Source organism: Oncorhynchus clarkii, chromosome 1, assembly GCF_045791955.1.
Source record: "Oncorhynchus clarkii lewisi isolate Uvic-CL-2024 chromosome 1, UVic_Ocla_1.0, whole genome shotgun sequence".
NCBI classification, from domain to species: Eukaryota; Metazoa; Chordata; class Actinopteri; order Salmoniformes; family Salmonidae; genus Oncorhynchus; species Oncorhynchus clarkii.
The window spans coordinates 41,214,127-41,231,779 of NC_092147.1; the positions used below are offsets into that span (position 1 = coordinate 41,214,127).

General features: G+C 45.4%; 1 protein-coding gene across 13 annotated transcripts in view; it reads left to right on the top strand.

Annotated features, from left to right (window-relative positions):
• Positions 1-356: 356 nt before the first annotated feature.
• Positions 357-17,653, top strand: part of LOC139407119 (homeodomain-interacting protein kinase 2-like) — a 100,972-nt gene continuing 83,675 nt past the window's right edge. For all 13 annotated transcript variants that reach the window (XR_011634063.1, XR_011634067.1, XM_071150522.1 and 10 more), the window contains exon 1: positions 357-697. Coding sequence is in view for 11 of the 13 variants with exons in the window: in XM_071150522.1 (XP_071006623.1) it covers positions 679-697 (19 nt within the window). In the remaining 2 variants the exon portion in view is untranslated. The remainder of the gene's footprint in view (positions 698-17,653) is intronic.

A 17,653-nucleotide genomic window follows, 5' to 3' on the forward strand; every position in this document is an offset into this window, starting at 1 on the left:
CCCAAGGGGTGCACGTTTTGTTTTTTTGCCCTAAAACTACACAGCTGATTCATTACTCAACTCATCATTAAGCTTTCATTATTGGAATCCGCTGTGTAGTGCTAAAAAATTATAAAACAAAAGGCCTATAGGCTCATGTTTTAACAAAAGCTAGGCTACAACATCCACATGCATATAACCTATAACCCACTATTATTTTATATACATTTTAATATGTAGGCCTTTTCTCCAAATATCAAATCACATTAAACGTTATGAATTAATAGTTACAAAGTTGCACTACAATGTAACAGTTAAGACTAGGATCGACTCGATAGTCAATTGACTATACGGTACACCAAACTCGCTCCGCTCGCATTGCAACTTTTGCAGGGACTCTACAGACATGTCGTACACTAGCTGAAGTCAACCTGCAATTTGGCTCAACATTTGAGCCAAAAAACTATTCACAATCGGCAGGGTTTTGTTGCAGAAATAATACACTATATTTTTCCCGTGGACTGAGCACGAATTTGTAACCTTGGATTGGATTTTAGATTTTTCTTCTCACTAATGAACTGAGCTAGTAATGCAGGAGACAGCGACTCTGTCAGGGGCTCAAGATGGCAGATTTTTACTGAGTTCTGAACAGATATCTCGCTTTATTTTTTGCCATGAATAACAGAAGTCCTTGCACCGATGGCCCCTGTATACGAAGGTAAGATATGTTTATATCTGAAGTATTTTTGAGGTCAACCAGTCTTGTATAAAATAATATTGTGAATAAGAAAGAGGCAAGAGAGATAACTGCCTTGCACCCTATCGCTTCTTTGTATTACAAAATGATATAATGATTCATTTTCTGTTTAGTGTTTAGTTTAGCTCCATAATAGTTTGATAATATGTATCACTTTGTCATAATAGTTATTGCTCTGGTTGCAAACATGTAGTGTGACATCGATGGTCGAATCCTTATGTAGGCTACAGTCTGCATCCCTAGCCGTCATAATTATTCTCTTGTGATGTTCCCGTGTGATATCCCACGATTTTAATCCAGTCGGCTACAAATACATTTCAAAATCTTCATTTAAAAGCTATTGCATTTAATTCCAAATAGTCTTGGTGTTGAAATTACACCATTGCTCTATAGCCTACAGAGGAGGGAGAAAGGGCGAGAAGAAAGAACATCGCAGTTCGCACATAGTCACGCAACCGGAGAGCAAATTTTGCCTAATTTATCTCAATTTAAAACCTACACTTTCAATTTCTGGTTAAATGTTTAGTGCTCCATAACGTTTATTCATTTGTGCAAAGATATATTTTCAACCAAAGCAAAGACATGCTTATGTAGCCTACTGCTGTTGCTGCATTACGTCTGTGACTAATCCCATTGAGGGAATTGTACTCAGCATGTTTAGGAAAAATGCTATGCCCTAAAGACACGAGTAGAGTGCAATTCTATTTTGTTCTGTTACAATGTCTCACATGGTAAAGAGTCTTAATTCTTGGAATAAGGCAGACCAGATAGAGACAGGTCTCATGGCTATGGTACAATTGTAATTTTCTATACAGTAAGCTACATGTTGTGATGACTACCAGGGCAAATGCTATTTGGTCATCTACTAATATCCATAATCTTTTCGTATTATAAACTACTGCACAATACACCTCCATGCTCTTTAGAATTACACTGCAGATTTTTGGGGGACATACATTCTTGTCATTAACCCCAAAAAAGGAGCCATTACTTTCTTTTTTGGTTAGGGTGTAATGTGAAAATGTATGTTTTTATTATTGCCGTTTGTCTATTTTACTATTAGTCCGTGCTCCCTCTGCTGGTTTAACTTGGAACATAACCCTTTGTAACAAACCAGTAACTACATATACAAACAATCACGTTTAGTTTGGATGCATTTTTTTGTTGTTGAAAATGTGAAAGTTGGTGTAGGCCTAAATTGTGCCAAAAAACAAATAGTGTAAGGCGTAGTAATTGTTAGGAAGCATGTAATTCCAATTTAGGTCTATATTTTCATGAATTAAAGGCTACAGCTGAAACTATAGTTAGAGAGGGACAAATGACTGATTATTTGGTAGGCAATTCGTTTCACTAGATTTGTGAAACGTAGGCTACATGCATGGTCATATCCTTTATGCCAATCCAGCCAGACTGATTAGTTGCAGACTGGCTTAGAGAGCTCTGCATGTTAAACTCAACAGCCAAATAGGCTTGCATTAGCATGAAAAGGAGAGTTGAAATGAGACTCCACTGTGCAAGGTAATTAGTTGGAATGGTGTTCCCTGGCTTGCCTTTCATCATGGCGAGAAGCTGAGGAATTAATTGTCTACCTTCTCTGTTCTCGCCTGCTATGTGGAGCAGCAGCCAGGAACAGCAATGGAAATGGCCACATCCACTGGTAGAAAATGGTGACAGGGATCATCCATGTGCAAAGAGACCATCATGATGCTGGAATTCTGTGGACATTCAATAACCAAGACTGAAACGTCTCCCTCCCGAATCTGTAGCCCTATCCTGCAGTCACATGACTGTGGCCTCATGGGTGGAATGTTATTCATATTTTTCAGAATTAATAAACATTATTTCAAAAACCCGCAGAAAATCCGATGTTTCTATGTGAAACGTTTAAAAAAAAAAAGATCTCAGTCTTCTGTGATGTAATATTGGGGTGAAAACTGAATACATTTCACCTCTATATCTGACATGGTCCAGGTATCTTCTTTTTTTAAGCCCATTTTGTTTCAAAGTAGATTTATTTAAGACTATCAAGAAACACTCTGTGTGACCCTGATTTAGCCCACTGTAGTAAAATGTTAAAGGTACTGTGCAGTAGGCACTGCCCCCCCCCCCCTCAAGGTTTTTTGTCATGATCAATTTAGTACCAACAAACCACTGGTATTTGATTTGATCAACAGTGTGCCTATGGAGAAAGAGAATCAAAGGGTAGGTGAGTTAGTGTCTTACGGGACGCTGTGGTAGTGATGGTTCGGAGCCAGATGTGCCAGTCTTGCCGCCCTGGCCTGGCCCCTGCCTGTCTCTGCCCTGTTGAGTTTGTGTGTTAGTCTAAGCTCTGGCTGCCCAGCGCCCTGGCTGCCCAGTCTCATAACCCAAACTGACACGTTGATGAATGTATGATGGAGGGAGCAGGATCAGCAGCCCCCAGCTGTGGAAAAGCCAGTATTCAGACACAGACTCATGTCCCAGTCAGGGGAAAGTGGGGGTATAGAGAGGGGGGGGGGGTCAGTGGACACCAGACAGCCCAGAGCAGGGCACCAGCTAGCTTAATTTGTGGATCTGTCTCGCAGAGTCTCAGGTCAAACAATATCTTAGAGAGCATTCGCAAGGCCGGAGACACTCTCACTGGAAAATGACAGAGAATAGATCAGAGGCTGCCGCTGAGATGATGATGATGATGATTGTGGTGGTGGTGACAGGGACTGTAGGCTAGCCTAGCACTGCTGTTCATGTGTAGATGTGCGTTTTAATTCTCTGTCGCTCCGAGAGACGTACTAGGAAAAGAGGGAAATGGGGGACGAGTGAGAGGTTTAGAGACCACTCCCTGTCTTCTATGGGGTGAGTGCCCTTCTTGCTCTGTGTCAGTGGGTATGTAAAGGCAGAGAGAGGGAAAGGCTGAGGTCTGCCACCTCTCTCACTCTGTTGTTGGTAGCTGGCTGATTGGTATCGTCCTCATAGGACTGTGACCCCAGCTTTCATTCCAAGGTCACAGGGTTTCAACTTTGATTAGAATTCCAGCAAAACCACAGGAATTTGGGGCCAAGTCACCCTTACTAAGTTAGAAATTAGCTTCCCGGCGATTATGTTTCAATGCGGAGTGGAGAGTTTTGAGAGTTTAGCTAGTGACATAGCTTGGTTAGTCAGCAGATCTGTACGTAGTAGTGATCGTCGCTCTCCCTGTGTTGTCGATGCACAGATAGCTCGCTGCGGGAGTTTAAGCCTATCACATGCTTTCACTTTAGCGTGCAGATCTTTCCCCCATCCCCTTTGTGCAGTTGCTTATTTGAAGTCTGCTGGTAAATGTTATGAAAATTGACATGCCGCAGAACGTTACAAGCATCCCCTTTGCATTATTCAAAGTAGTCTATGTGAAAAGGAAATGAAAATCTAGTGTTCACTGTTCAGGTTCTTGGACGTATTGATTTGTGAAAGCGTGTCATAGAATAAGCTAAGCCAGGGAGAGGTGGGACTAGGAATACGGCAGAATCAATGTGAGTTTGATGAGAGCAGACAGTGAGTGTGTGTTAGCCAGATCTCGGTGGAAGCGGGAGGGATATGGGATCCCTCTGATGTGTCTGTCTGGTGAAATGGTTCACAGGTGTGCTGCTCTGGCTGTTTGGTTTGGTGAGGAACAGATGGGCGCGGGTTGAGTTCTGACCGAGCTGAAATGACAGGTTAGAGGTCAGGCTGAACAAAGCATTCACAGGTAAAACATCAGTGGGACTGTAACGCTACTACGTGTGGCCTATTTCTACATGCTCTATTCTGTTCTTTCAACATGTTCTTTGAAAACGTTGGTATGGGGACAGATAGAGAGATCAGAACGAGGAGCAATTCATTCCGATTATTTCATTAGTCCAAGTGTGCATCATTCCTCGATTCCTCAAAAAACTCTGGCAACATTCAAGGCTGCAAGGACCACTCCCACTCTCAGTCAGATCTTGAAGGACAGTGTGAGTCTTTGGAGGACAATTCACGTTTTAACGTGAGTTGCTGCTAGTGTGCTCAGTGTTTTGAGGGGGAGTGAGTTTTTGGCTGGGGATGTGCTGCTCAGTGCTGACAGAAGGCATTTCCGTACAGAGTGTTATGCGTGTGCGAAGGCCTTCTTCCAGCAGGCAGTTCTGTTGTTGCTCTGTGTTTGCTGTCAGTTTGTGTAGAGCAGCTGCCTGTGGCTCTGACTCTGACAAGCAGGTCCTGTGCAGTACATCCAGCTCTATCTGGATGCTGTGGTTTGTGTTGGGCCTAAGTATTGTGTGTCTCTGCTTGCTGTTTATTCCATCTTTAAGGACACATTGTCCCTGGATAGAGTAAATGGAACAGAATACGAGCTGTTGGGAAGTTGTATTTGTTAAGATATTCATTGTATAGTCATTTCTGGTTCGTAAAGGCTCATTTTCATTGTGTCTAGTGAGAGAGTCTATTGTCTCTGTCATGGATATGGTATGGGAGAGTCTGGCACAGCGCATGATTTGCTTTTCCCATGACTTCTGTGCAGCAGAACGGCAGAGCTTCGAGGTGGCAATCTTTCTGTGTGTTTTTTTGTGTTGCCTCCTCAGGCCTGGTTGCCTGGTGATTCCAGCAGCTCTCCTCCATGTCCCCACCCTGCTCCTTCCCCACCCCCAAATACCGCTCTGTTTGATTGTGAGATGAGAAGCCATTGGTAAGCTCAGACTCAACCCATGTGACACCAATGGACACCATCTGATGGGCAGATTGGAAGCCAGGTTTGTGGGGGGGGGGGGGGGGGGGGGGGGGGGGGGGGCTGTTTAGGGCCTGTAGGGGCTTCTGTAGCGACAGCTTTTGTGCTCTCATAATCTTGCCTCCCGCCCCTCCCTCCCCTATCGTCCCGGCCCACCCCACCTCAGGCCACCCCAGCCCACCCCACCCCACCCCAGCCCACCCCACATACCAGCCTGTTTGGGGGTGGACATTGTCCAGGCCCTTAATCCTATTGTTTTGGATAATATCCCCCCCATACCCAGTGCATTTGGCATGGCATTCTTTGGAAGAACAACAGACTGGTTCTTTATCACAGACATGGTCTTCTAGCCTTTCATCATGGCATGTTACATTACACTCATGGAGCCAGGGCCCAATACTGTCCAATGATCCCACTGGGCACAGACGTCAATTCAACATCTATTCCATGTTGGTTCAGTGTAATTTTATTGAAATTATGTGGAAACAATGTTGATTCAAACAGTGTATGCTCAGTAGGATATCTTCAACATTGTGTATAGACTACAGTCTACAGTATCTAAAGGATTGTTATTGCTGGATGGGTACAGTACAGTTACCAGTTACTGCACAAAGGGAACAGCACATATTTTAACTGCCCAGTTGCCCACCCTCTTCTATTCGTTTCAATGGGAGCTTTTCAAAGTGAAAAATGTATGGCCATTTTTAATGAAGGCTTTCATGTTCTCTGTCTTCTTTCCTCTACTTCAGAGAGAGAGGGGGGGGGAGAGAGGGAGGGGAGGGAGGGAGAGAGAGGAGGGGAGAGAGAGGGGGAGGGGGGGAGAGAGGGAGAGAGAGGGGGGAGGGAGGGAGAGAGAGAGAGAGGGGGGAGGGAGAGAGAGGGGAGAGGGAGAGAGAGACGGGGGGAGGGAGAGAGAGGGGGGAAAGAGGGGGGAGAGAGGGGGAGGGAGAGAGAGGGGGGGAGGGAGAGAGAGAGGGGGGTAGAGGGGGGGAGAGAGAGGGGGGAGGGAGAGTGAGAGAGGGGGGGGAGAGGGGGGAGGAGGGGAGAGAGAGGGGGAGGGAGGGAGAGAGAGGGAGAGGGGGGAGGGAGAGAGAGAGGGGGGGAGAGAGGGGAGAGGGAGAGAGAGAGGGGGGGAGGGAGAGAGAGAGGGGGGAGGGAGAGAGAGAGGGGGGGAGAGGGGGAGGGAGAGAGAGAGGGGGGGAGAGAGGGGGGAGGGAGAGACAGGGGGGTGGGAGAGCGAGAGAGGGGGGAGAGAGAGGGGGAGAGAGAGGGGGGGAGAGAGAGATACGGGGGAGGGAGAGAGAGAGAGGGGGGGAGGGAGAGAGAGGGGGTGGGGGAGAGGGGGGAGGGAGAGAGAGGGGGGAGGGGAGAGGGGGGAGGGAGAGAGAGGGGGTGGGAGAGCGAGAGAGGGGGGGAGAGAGAGGGGGGAGAGAGAGAGGGGGGAGGGAGAGAGAGAGAGAGAGGGGGGAGAGAGAGAGGGGGGAGAGAGAGAGGGGGAGCATGGTTTAGTGTAGACAGATATATATATATAGAGAGAGAGATAGATAGATAGATAGATAGATAGATAGACAGTACCAGTCAAGAGTTTGGACACACCTACTCATTCCAGGGTTTTTCTTTATTTTTACTATTTTTTTACATTGTAGAATAATAGTGATGACATCAAAACTATTAAATAACACATATGGAATCATGTAGTAACCAAAAAAGTGTTCAACAAATCAAAGTATATTTTATATTTGAGACTCTTCAAAGTAGCCACCCTTTGCCTTGATGACAGCTTTGTACACTCTTGGCATTCTCTAAACCAGCATCATGAGGTAATCACCTGGAATGCATTTCAATCAACAAGTGTGCCTTGTTAAAAGTTAATTTGTGGATTTATTTTCCTTAATGCGTTTGAGACAATCAGTTGTGTTGTGGCAAGGCACGGGTGGTATACAGAAGATAGCCCTATTTGGTAAAATACCAAGTCCATATTATGGCAAGAACAGCTCAAATAAGCAAAGAGAAACGACAGTTCATCATTAGTTTAAGACATGTCAGCCAATCCGGAAAATGTCAAGGACTTTGAAAGTTTCTTCAAGTGCAGTCGCAAAAACCATCAAGCACTATGATGAAACTGGCTCTCATGAGGACCGCCACTGGAAAGGAAGACCCAGAGTTACCTCTGCTACAGACGTTAAATTCATTAAAGTTAACTGCACCTCAGATTGCAGCCCAAATGAATGCTTCACAGAGTTCAAGTAACAGACACATCTCAACGTCAACTGTTCAGAGGAGATTGCGTGAATCAGGCCTTCATGGTCGAATTGCTGAAAGAAACCACTACTAGAGGACACAATAAGAAGAAGAGACTTGCTTGGTCCAAGAAACATGAGAAATGGACATTAGACATTAGACATTCCAACCGCCGTGTCTTTGTGAGACTCAGATAGGTGAGCTGGATGATCTCCGCATGTGTGGTTCCCACGTGAAGCATGGAGGAGGAGGTGTGATGGTGTGGGGGTGTTTTGCTGGTGACACTAACATTGATTTATTTAGAATTCAAGGCACACTTAACCAGCATGGCTACCATAGCATTCTGCAGCGATATGCCATCCCATCTGGTTTGCGCTTAGTGGGACATTTTGTTTTTCAACAGGAAAATGACCCACAACACACCTCCAAGCAGTATAAGGGCCATTTGACCAAGAAGGAGAGTGATGGAGTGCTGTATCAGATGACATGGCCTCCACAATCACCCAACCTCGACCCAATTGAGATTGTTTGGGATGAGTTGGACCGCAGAGTGAAGGAAAAGCAGCCAACAAGTGCTCAGAATATGTGGGAACTCCTTCAAGACTGTTGGAAAAGCATTCCTCGCGAAGCTGGTTGAGAGAATGCCAAGAGTGTGTAAAGCTACTTTGAAGAATCTAAAATGTTTAACACTTTTCCGGTTGCTACATGATTTGTTATTTCATAGTTTTGATGTCTTCACTATTTTTCTACAATGTAGAAAATAGTAAAAACTAAGAAAAATCCTTGAATGAGTAGGTCGAGAGAGAGAGAGAGAGAGAGAGAGAGAGAGAGAGAGAGAGAGAGAGAGAGAGAGAGAGAGAGAGAGAGAGAGAGAAATGAGATAGACAGAGAGAAGCATTGTGCACTAGATGAAGTAACGATTGGAAATGCACTGGGCAGAGTTGCAGCAGAGTTGGCCTTACCAGCACAACAGAGAGCGAGCCCACCGTGTAGGTTGACGGAGCGAGAGAGTATGGGCCGTTCTTGGTCACGGAAGGGAAGCGGAGCGTCGTCCGGCTGGCTGGCGGAGGGCTGGCAGCCCCTTCACAGATGGCTGCAGGTACAGCGACACACTTGGCTGATAACCAAAGGACTTCAAATGGCCAGATGTGCTGTCTGCGGCTGCCCCAGGGGAGGGAGAAGGGACGGACACAGCTCACAGTACAGAGAGAGACTGGGCCAATCAAGGGAATCAACAGGAATGGAAATGACCAGCACACACTTTACGTTCTGCTTGCTGTCTTTCCTCTCTGTCTGTTTTTCCTTTATCTATCACCCTTTCTCCTTTATCTTTCACCTCTCTTCGTTTTCAGCTCTTTCGTTTCTGCTGGATCACTGACGAATCACCTAGTTGGTGTTGCTCAGTCTATCGCTGACGTGTGTGTGGTCAACATTACCCTCAAAGACTCAGATATTGCTGGCTTTGATGGTGTGATGTAGTGTAGAGGGAACGCTGACACCAGATCACTGATTCAACTGGCCTCTGGGTCCTCCATTCTTGCTGACAGGAAAATACAAAGCCAAAGAAAAGAATGTACCCCAGGCCACAGTTCAGATACTTTCCCAAATTTGACTTCATCCCATGATTATCTCTTTAGTGCATTTTGAAACTATAATGGCCTCATGCTTTCGTCACTGTCATAGCTGCCCGAAATAGAAAATAATGTAACTTTATGTTCAAAGAAAAATGAGATTCTTCGTTTTTTTCTTTGACTTTTCACTCGTCTTCATATATATTTCTTTGATAGCCAGTTGGTTATTATTATTTCAAGGCCTCATTCATGACTACATAGACCAGGCTTTCAGTCCTTTAAAACCACTCCTCACTTCAAAGCCTGAGGCACATGGGTATAAACAGCTCTGCCTGACTGCTCTTAGAACTGACCCTTCTTTTCAGAGCGAGTTAGAGAGAAAGGGGGAAATGAAGGAGAGACCGAGGGGGGGTGGAGAGAACCATGGGCCTCCTGGTGCTCTCAGAGGTCGTGGGGGGTGCAGGGGAGGAGGAGGGGAGTGCAGAAGGGTTGCAGGGGTGCACCCGTCTCCTCTAACCTGTCTCCTCACATTGAGCATTGGCACACACACACACAAACACACGTACAGGCACCCCTCGTCCTCCATGATGGGCCGTGGCAGCTGTGCGCTCAGGCAGGGGCTAGCAAAAGCTCTGGCTTTTCAGAGAATGCGCCTCAGAAAAAGGGTAAGACCTGACCTTTAGATATATGAAAGCTTGTCCTCCATCTCCGGCACTGCAGGACTGTTGTTCTTGCCTCGTTAACTTCCTGAAATAGACAGAGTCAGGGAGTTGAGGCCTGGCCTCCGCCCTAGTAGCTGATATGATGCTTATTGGCTTGCAGACAGTGTGATCACTAACAGTGATGCTTGGCTATTTACATAGCTTGTTTTGGGTGTTATGTGTATTTGCAGATCTGGTTTCAAATGCATTTTGAAATGATTTCAAATACTTTAGCTGGGCTTGATTGAGCTTGCCTGGAGCAATGGAAGTTATTGAATAGTGTAAACTCGCCCATCGAGCACTCCAGGCAGGCTAAAGCAAACCCTCAAAGTATTTGAAAGATTTTAGAGTTGTACCCAGGTCTGGTTATTTGTGATCATACTCACTGTAAATATCCTTGAAGTCCTTATGTTGCATAGGCTGTGAACCAGACTGTGTGGAGAGCTGAGTTGGCTGCTTGGCTGGTTTCCCTCATTACTTCAGCAGTTATGTCACCAGACAGTCTCTGCCATGTTTAGCGCACATTGAGTTGAAAACTCTATACCCTCCTCAAATGGTAGGTGTAATTCACGTGTGTTGGTGTGTGGCCGTGGCTGTCTGCTTGATATGGGTCTGTTGCTGTGGCCTCTCCTGGATTCTGTGAAGAGAGTGGGAGGGTCTTCCAGAGAGGGAGCTACTCCCCTGTTCAGAGAACCACCAGTTAGTTCATTGGAACAGGAACCAAGCTGCTAAATGACTCTGCACCACGGCCCTTTTCTGGTCTTCAGCTCAGTTTCAAATATCATGCCCCTTGTCACCTGGGGAAGCATGTGTGCCATGATCTGCCCCATCCCTAAGTTATATGTGACAACAGAAAGGAATAGGAGGAGGTGGAGACAAGGAATAAGGAAAGGAAAGGCTAACCACACGTGGGTATTGATTGTTTGCTCTGGCGTGTGAGGGATAAAGAGCTTCAAGACAGGGGCTGTTGTCCCCTCCACGACTGGCCATCTCAGAGCAGAGCAGGGAGTGGGAGTAGCACTAGTCTCTTATCATTATCCGACACATTGACTCAATGGCGTCCCTACAACACATTCTGTCTGTCAGTCCAATCTGCACTCCAGCAGACAAGACCAGGCTAATAGGCCAGCCCACTTCCCCGAAAATGCTGCTGCTCAAAATCAAACATGTTTTGAAAACACCTTGCCTGCCTCTCTGCTGATTGGTCGCTGGGTGACTCATCGGGTATGACTGGTTCTTCTGTGGTCGGGGTTCACCGCCCGACGAGGCAGAGACGCAGGGGCGGGCTATGGGTGTCTGTCACTCAAAATACCTGCTGGGCTTTGTGGGCACACGCACACATACACACACCCACTGTATTTGGTTCATTCCTGGCAGGGTGTTGAGACCAGGCTGGGCTGTACAGTTTCTCCAATGGGTGGGAGTTGTACCGGCGTACAGGCGTAGCTCCATCAGTATGTTGGAGATTAGTGCAGAGCTGTTGACCCCCCCTCCTTGGCCCCTGGCACCTGTGTTAAAGCACACCCATAACCCCAGGAAATGCTCCTCCATAGTGGACTGGACTGGACTGGTTGGTGCTTCTTGATGTCTATGAAACCACAACCTATTGACAGATAATGCTATTCCAATGGGATATGTCTCTCTTTTCTCTTTCTCTCTCCCTCTCTCTCTCTCTCTCTCTTTCACTCTCTCTTTCACTCTCTGTCTCTCTCTTTCACTCTCTGTCTCTCTCTTTCATTCTCTCTTTCTCTCTCTCTCTCTCTCTCTCTCTCTCTCTCTCTCTCTCTCTCTCTCTCTCTCTCTCTCTCTCTCTCTCTCTCTCTCTCTATTTCTCTCTCACACTCTTTATCTCTCTCTCTCTCTTTCACTGTCTCTCTCTTTCACTGTCTCTCTCTCTTTCATTCTCTCTTTCATTCTCTCTTTCACTCTCTCTCTCTCTCTCTCTCTCTCTCTTTCACTCGCTCTCTCTTCTCTCTCTTTTCTCTCTTTTCTCTCTCTCTCCCTGCCATCTTCAGCACAGTATCATGGAGGGCATGGATGATTTAAATCCTGCTCTGCTCATAATATTGAAAATGAAACAAGTGCAAAGCCATTAAAATACTTTCCCAATGACAATCATATTAGGGTAATACAATTGTGCCCCTTCGCAAATGCTATTACTATCTGTCTGCAACCCAGTTCATTTACAAACCATGTATTTTCTCTGTGATTGTTTATGGCCTTATTCCCTCTGCTTGGTATCTTTGTCTTGTTCTACTTGTCTGTTGATTGTTTGGTCTGGGTCGATAATTACATTTCATTGGAAAATGTTAGACTGATCCACAATCTGATTCTGGTCTATGACAGTTAATGGTTTCTTCAGAAATCTTTACATGCCACAGGGCCATTATTGGTCGATCTTTAGATTGAATTATGGTGGTTGATATGTTGTCTGTGTGTGTCTGTGTGCATGTGTGTCATCAGTCTGTCTCTCTCTGGGGTTTTGTAACCTGGCACAGCAGCCTTTGATCAGCTCTTGCAGCACTGCAAGAACTGCAAACATGCCACCTCAACGTGCACACACACACACACACACACACACACGCACGCACACGCACACGCACACACGCACGCACGCACACACACACACACACACACACACACACACACACACACACACACACACACACACACACACACACACACACACACACACACACACACACACACACACACACACACACGCACACACACACAATTATATCATATATCGTTAGACTGCCTTGGTGTCTGAACGTTTAGGCCTACGTATCTATAGATACAAACAATAACCTGCTGTCCTGCAGCTCGTTAGGAGTGAGTGGGAGAGAACCTGCAGTGGAGGTCGGTACTGTCCGGTCGGTACTGTACATGGGTGATAAGCAGAGAGAAGAAAGACAGGCTGCTTATCAGGTGTGTGTCCCTGCAAGGCCTCGCTGTGTTTGCCTGGTGTCCTGAAGCAGTAGTTAAAAGAGAGCCGTTTTGAGAGGGATGGTGGGGTTAAATGCCTAGTGTAGCAGCAATGTTACGCTTTCTCCCTTTCTATTTTCTCTTTCCATCTTTCTGTTTCTGTCTCTCACTCTCTCTTGCACTGTCTCGCTATGTTTCTGTCTCTCTCTCTCTCTCTTGCTGTCTCTATTAGAGGTTGACCGATTAATCGGAATGGCCGATTAATTAGGGCCGATTTCAAGTTTTCATAACAATCGGAAATCGGTATTTTTGGACACCGATTTGGCCGATTTTATTTCATCTTTATTTAACTAGGCAAGTCCGTTAAGAACACATTCTTATTTTCAATGACGGCCTAGGAACGGTGGGTTAACTGCCTCGTTCAGGGGCAGAACAACAGATTTTTACCTTGTCAGCTCAGGGGATTCAATCTTGCAACCTTACAGTTAACTTGTCCAACGCTCTAACCACCTGCCTCTCATTGCACTCCACGAGGAGACTGCCTGTTACGCGAATGCAGTAAGCCAAGGTAAGTTGCTAGCTAGCATTAAACCTATCCTATGAAAAACAATCAATCAATCAATCATAATCACAAGTTAACTACACATGGTTGATGATATTACTAGTTTATCTAGCGTGTCCTGCGTTGCATATAATCGATGCGGTGCTTATCGTTGCTCCAATATGTACCTAACCATAAACATCAATGCCTTTCTTAAAATCAATACACAGAAGTATATATTTTTAAACCTGCATATTTAGCTAAAATAAATCCAGGTTAGCAGGCAATATTAACCAGGTGAAATTGTGTCACTTGTGTTCATTGTGTTCATTGCACGCCGAGTCAGTGTATATGCAACAGTTTGGGCCGCCTAATTCGCCAGAATGTTACGTAATTATGACATAACATTGAAAGTTGTGCAATGTAACAGGAATATTTAGACTTATGGTTGCCACCCATTAGATTAAATACGGAACGGTTCCGTATTTCACTGAAATAATAAACGTCTTGCCATATTAATGACCTAAGGCTCGTATTTCTGTGTGTTATCATGTTATAACTAAGTCTATGATTTGATAGAGCAGTCTGACTGAGTGATGGTAGTCACTCACTCTGAGACTTGGAGTGGTTGTTCCCCTTGCTCTGCATGGGTAACGCTGCTTCGAGGGTGGCTGTTGTCGTTGTGTTCCTGGTTCGAGCCCAGGTAGGAGCGAGGAGAGGGACGGAAGCTATACTGTTACACTGGCAATACTAAAGTGCCTATAAGAACATCCAATAGTCAAAGGTTAATGAAATGCAAATGGTATAGAGAGAAATAGTCCTATAATTCCTATAATAACTACAACCTAAAACTTCTTACCTGGGAATATTGAAGACTCATGTTAAAAGGAACCACCAGCTTTCATATGTTCTCATGTTCTGAGCAAGGAACTTAAACGTTAGCTTTCTTACATAGCACATATTGCACTTTTACTTTCTTCTCCAACACTTTGTTTTTGTATTATTTAAACCAAATTGAACATGTTTCATTATTTATTTGAGGCTAAATTGATTTTATTGATGTATTATATTAAATTAAAATAAGTGTTCATTCAGTATTGTTGTAATTGTCATTATTACAAATAAATTAAAAAATTGTCCGATTAATCGGTATCGGCTTTTTTGGTCCTCCAATAATCGGTATCGGCGATGAAAAATCATCTGTCTGTCTGTCTGTCTGTCTGTCTGTCTGTCTGTCTGTCTGTCTGTCTGTCTGTCTGTCTGCCTGCCTGCCTGCCTGTCTGCCTGCCTGTCTCTCTCTCTCTTTCCCTCTCTCTCTCACTGTCTCTGTAGAGAGGAAGTTGGGTGCTGTGCTTTGTACAATTGCCCTGCTCGTGATTTTTCATTAATAAGAAAGACTGCTCAAATAGAGCTCATGCTGCCATCACCATGTACCCCTCTCCTCTCTCCCCCCTCCCTCTCCCAAGGCTAGGGTTGCAAAATTCTGGGAACTTTCAATAATCTATTGAAATGTGTCTAATAAATAAACAGGCAGAGGTTAGGCTGTGGCAGAATGAAACCATGCCAAAGGTGCCTCATAGAGATGGCTTTTTATAGCGTCTGCACTTTACATGTGAATAACAAGCTGTAATCTATTATCTAACCACTGCTGAGCGGCTGCTTTGTTTTTCCGCTTAGATGCGTGTTCATGGCCACCACCTAGGCAGTAGACTATTTGTTATTCATTATAAAGACGATTTGGAATGCATTGGCTACAAGTGACCTTATGGATTTGTGTTGTAGCATGTGTGTATGGTAGCTAGTCCGCCAGCAGTAGTTACCTGTAGGTTGAACAGGAACTTTGTTGTGTACTGAGGCTGTGGCCTGCTAACTAGCTGTCCCTGACTGCCTCTCTGAGGAATTATTCTATAAATAAGCTGAGATGGGAGCTATAAAAGTGGACCGGGTGGTCAATAGTGGCCTGGAGTAGTGTGTGTTTATGTGAGACAGTGGGGGAGCGACAGGCCCTAGCACCCCCTCTAAGGACCGTTCCAGGCAGACAGACTCATAAGGCCAGGCTGAATGACATGGCTTATTGGCTCGCTCCAAACAGACAATATGTTCCTCTTCACCGCTGCATTCATTTTCACCTCCAGTCCCCTGAGAGGTTGGCTTGCTCTGTGCTGCTTATGGCACAGGAGAGGCTCTGCTGTGGGACCTGAAGGACGGGTGTGGACAGACGGACAGACAAGAGAGTCAGAGAGAGTCTCTCTCTCCTGGAAGGGGGGTGGATAGCGATGACCCTGATGCTGAGTAGAGTGGACAGCAGAGAAGGGTAGGGTTTGGAGGGGTTCTGCTCCCTCTCTTCTCTCACGCCACTGTCCCCATCAGAGCCGAGGGGAGCTAATGCTTTGTCTCGACGGACAGAGGTCAAGTCATTAACCAGTGATCTGCCCCCCATGCGCTCTGATGATTCCTACAGATGCCTTAATGTCCTGGATCATCCCTAAGAGACAGACAACCCTCAGATGGGCCTCTGGTGATCTCTTGCAGACTACACATGGACTCCTTGTCCAGTGTCCAGCTTGTCCATTCTGCTGAGGGGGATGGTTCAGGACCATGGACATAGAGTTCCAGGTCTTAACTTGGACTTAGTTTCTGCTACATTCACAGAGGGTTAGCTCTGAGAAGGGTCCCGCTATGATTGAGGAAGGGTTGTGTATTTGATTCCTCCTCTCTCCTCTAGATAAGAGTGCTGCACGGCACGTTGTCATGCATACCACTATACAGGCCTTTATTAAAACGGCCAAGCACACAGGACCCAGTCAGATCAAGAGGGCCTCCAGCCTTTCTTTCCCCCTCCTTCCTTCCATCCTCCCTCCGTCGGCCTCCCCGCGCACACTCTTAGGGAAAAAAAGGTTATATTTTACCTTTATTTAACTAGGCGAGTCAGAACAAATTCTTATTTTCAATGACGGCCTGGGAACAGTGAGTTAACTGCCTTGTTCAGGGGCAGAACAACAGATTTTTACCTTGTCAGCTGAGGGATTTGATCTTGCAACCTTTCAGTTACTATTCCAACGCTCTAACCACTAGGCTACCTGTCTAAATGTATTTTTTTGGGGCTGCCCCATAGGAGAACCCTTTGAAGAACCCTTTCTGGTTCCATGTAGAACCCTTTCGGGTTCAATAATGAACCATGTTGGTTCCATGTAGAACCCTTGCCGAAGAACCCCATTGGAACCCTTTTTTCTAAGAGTGCAGAATAGAGTTGATCCTCCCAAAAAGCAGATGAACCTTTGAAAGAGGACATAATCCCCCCTGAATACATTGAACATTGCCATTTCAGCATACTGCCTCTCAACAGGGGGAAATGCCACTGTGGAATGCTGCTTAATTGCAGTGCACTGAATACACCATGCTCTTTAAGGTATTCTAAATGGAGAGGCAGGCTACTCAAGGCATTCCAACATTGTAAATGTCAAACAATGGGCCCTTTACTGTTTTGTGTTTGGCACAGAGTTCAGAAATTCAAACAAATGAGGGCATTTGGAAGCTTTGTAGACTACAATGTTGGTTTAAATATAAAAAGCCAACAATTAACAACAACAAAAAGGGAGGTGGTTGTTACGTGTTCAGGGTTCAGATTTGAAACAGTTTTGAAGTTAAGTGGCGATTCAATACGGTGATTAATGCGTTCTGACATTCCAGTGAGGTACTATTGTGCACATTGTTGCCTATGCATGGTGTTCAGAGATAACGTTCCAGCCGTTTGACCCCATTCTGTTTGTTCATTTAAATACTTATCTGTCTCTAAGTCAGTTACTCTTTATTCAACCCTTCAGTTGTGTTAACTGTAACTTTCCCAGCTCTCAGAGTTGCCCTAGTAAGTCATGGATACGTTAAATTCACCATGTTTCGTAAGTATTTACTCAGAATATACAGTTTCCCAAGTTAGGCAAGTCTCCTGGCTGGCGCCTACATTTACCCATGTGGCTCAAGTTTGGACACCTATAACAGAACAGTAACCAACAGGAGTCAATGACTGATAACTAACGTCAGTTTGAGGGGAATTTCAGATGGCAATGGCGCTGCTATGGAAAGAGCCGTTACAATTTGAGCCTAAAGCCATAATCCCAAAGCTGCCTGGCTGATGCAGTTACTGTTGGTCATCCCTAATCATAGTGCTATAATCCTGGAATGTTCCATCACCGTCAGAACAGTAGGCCAATGCTCCATCGTATCTTATTCTCCTCCCATAGG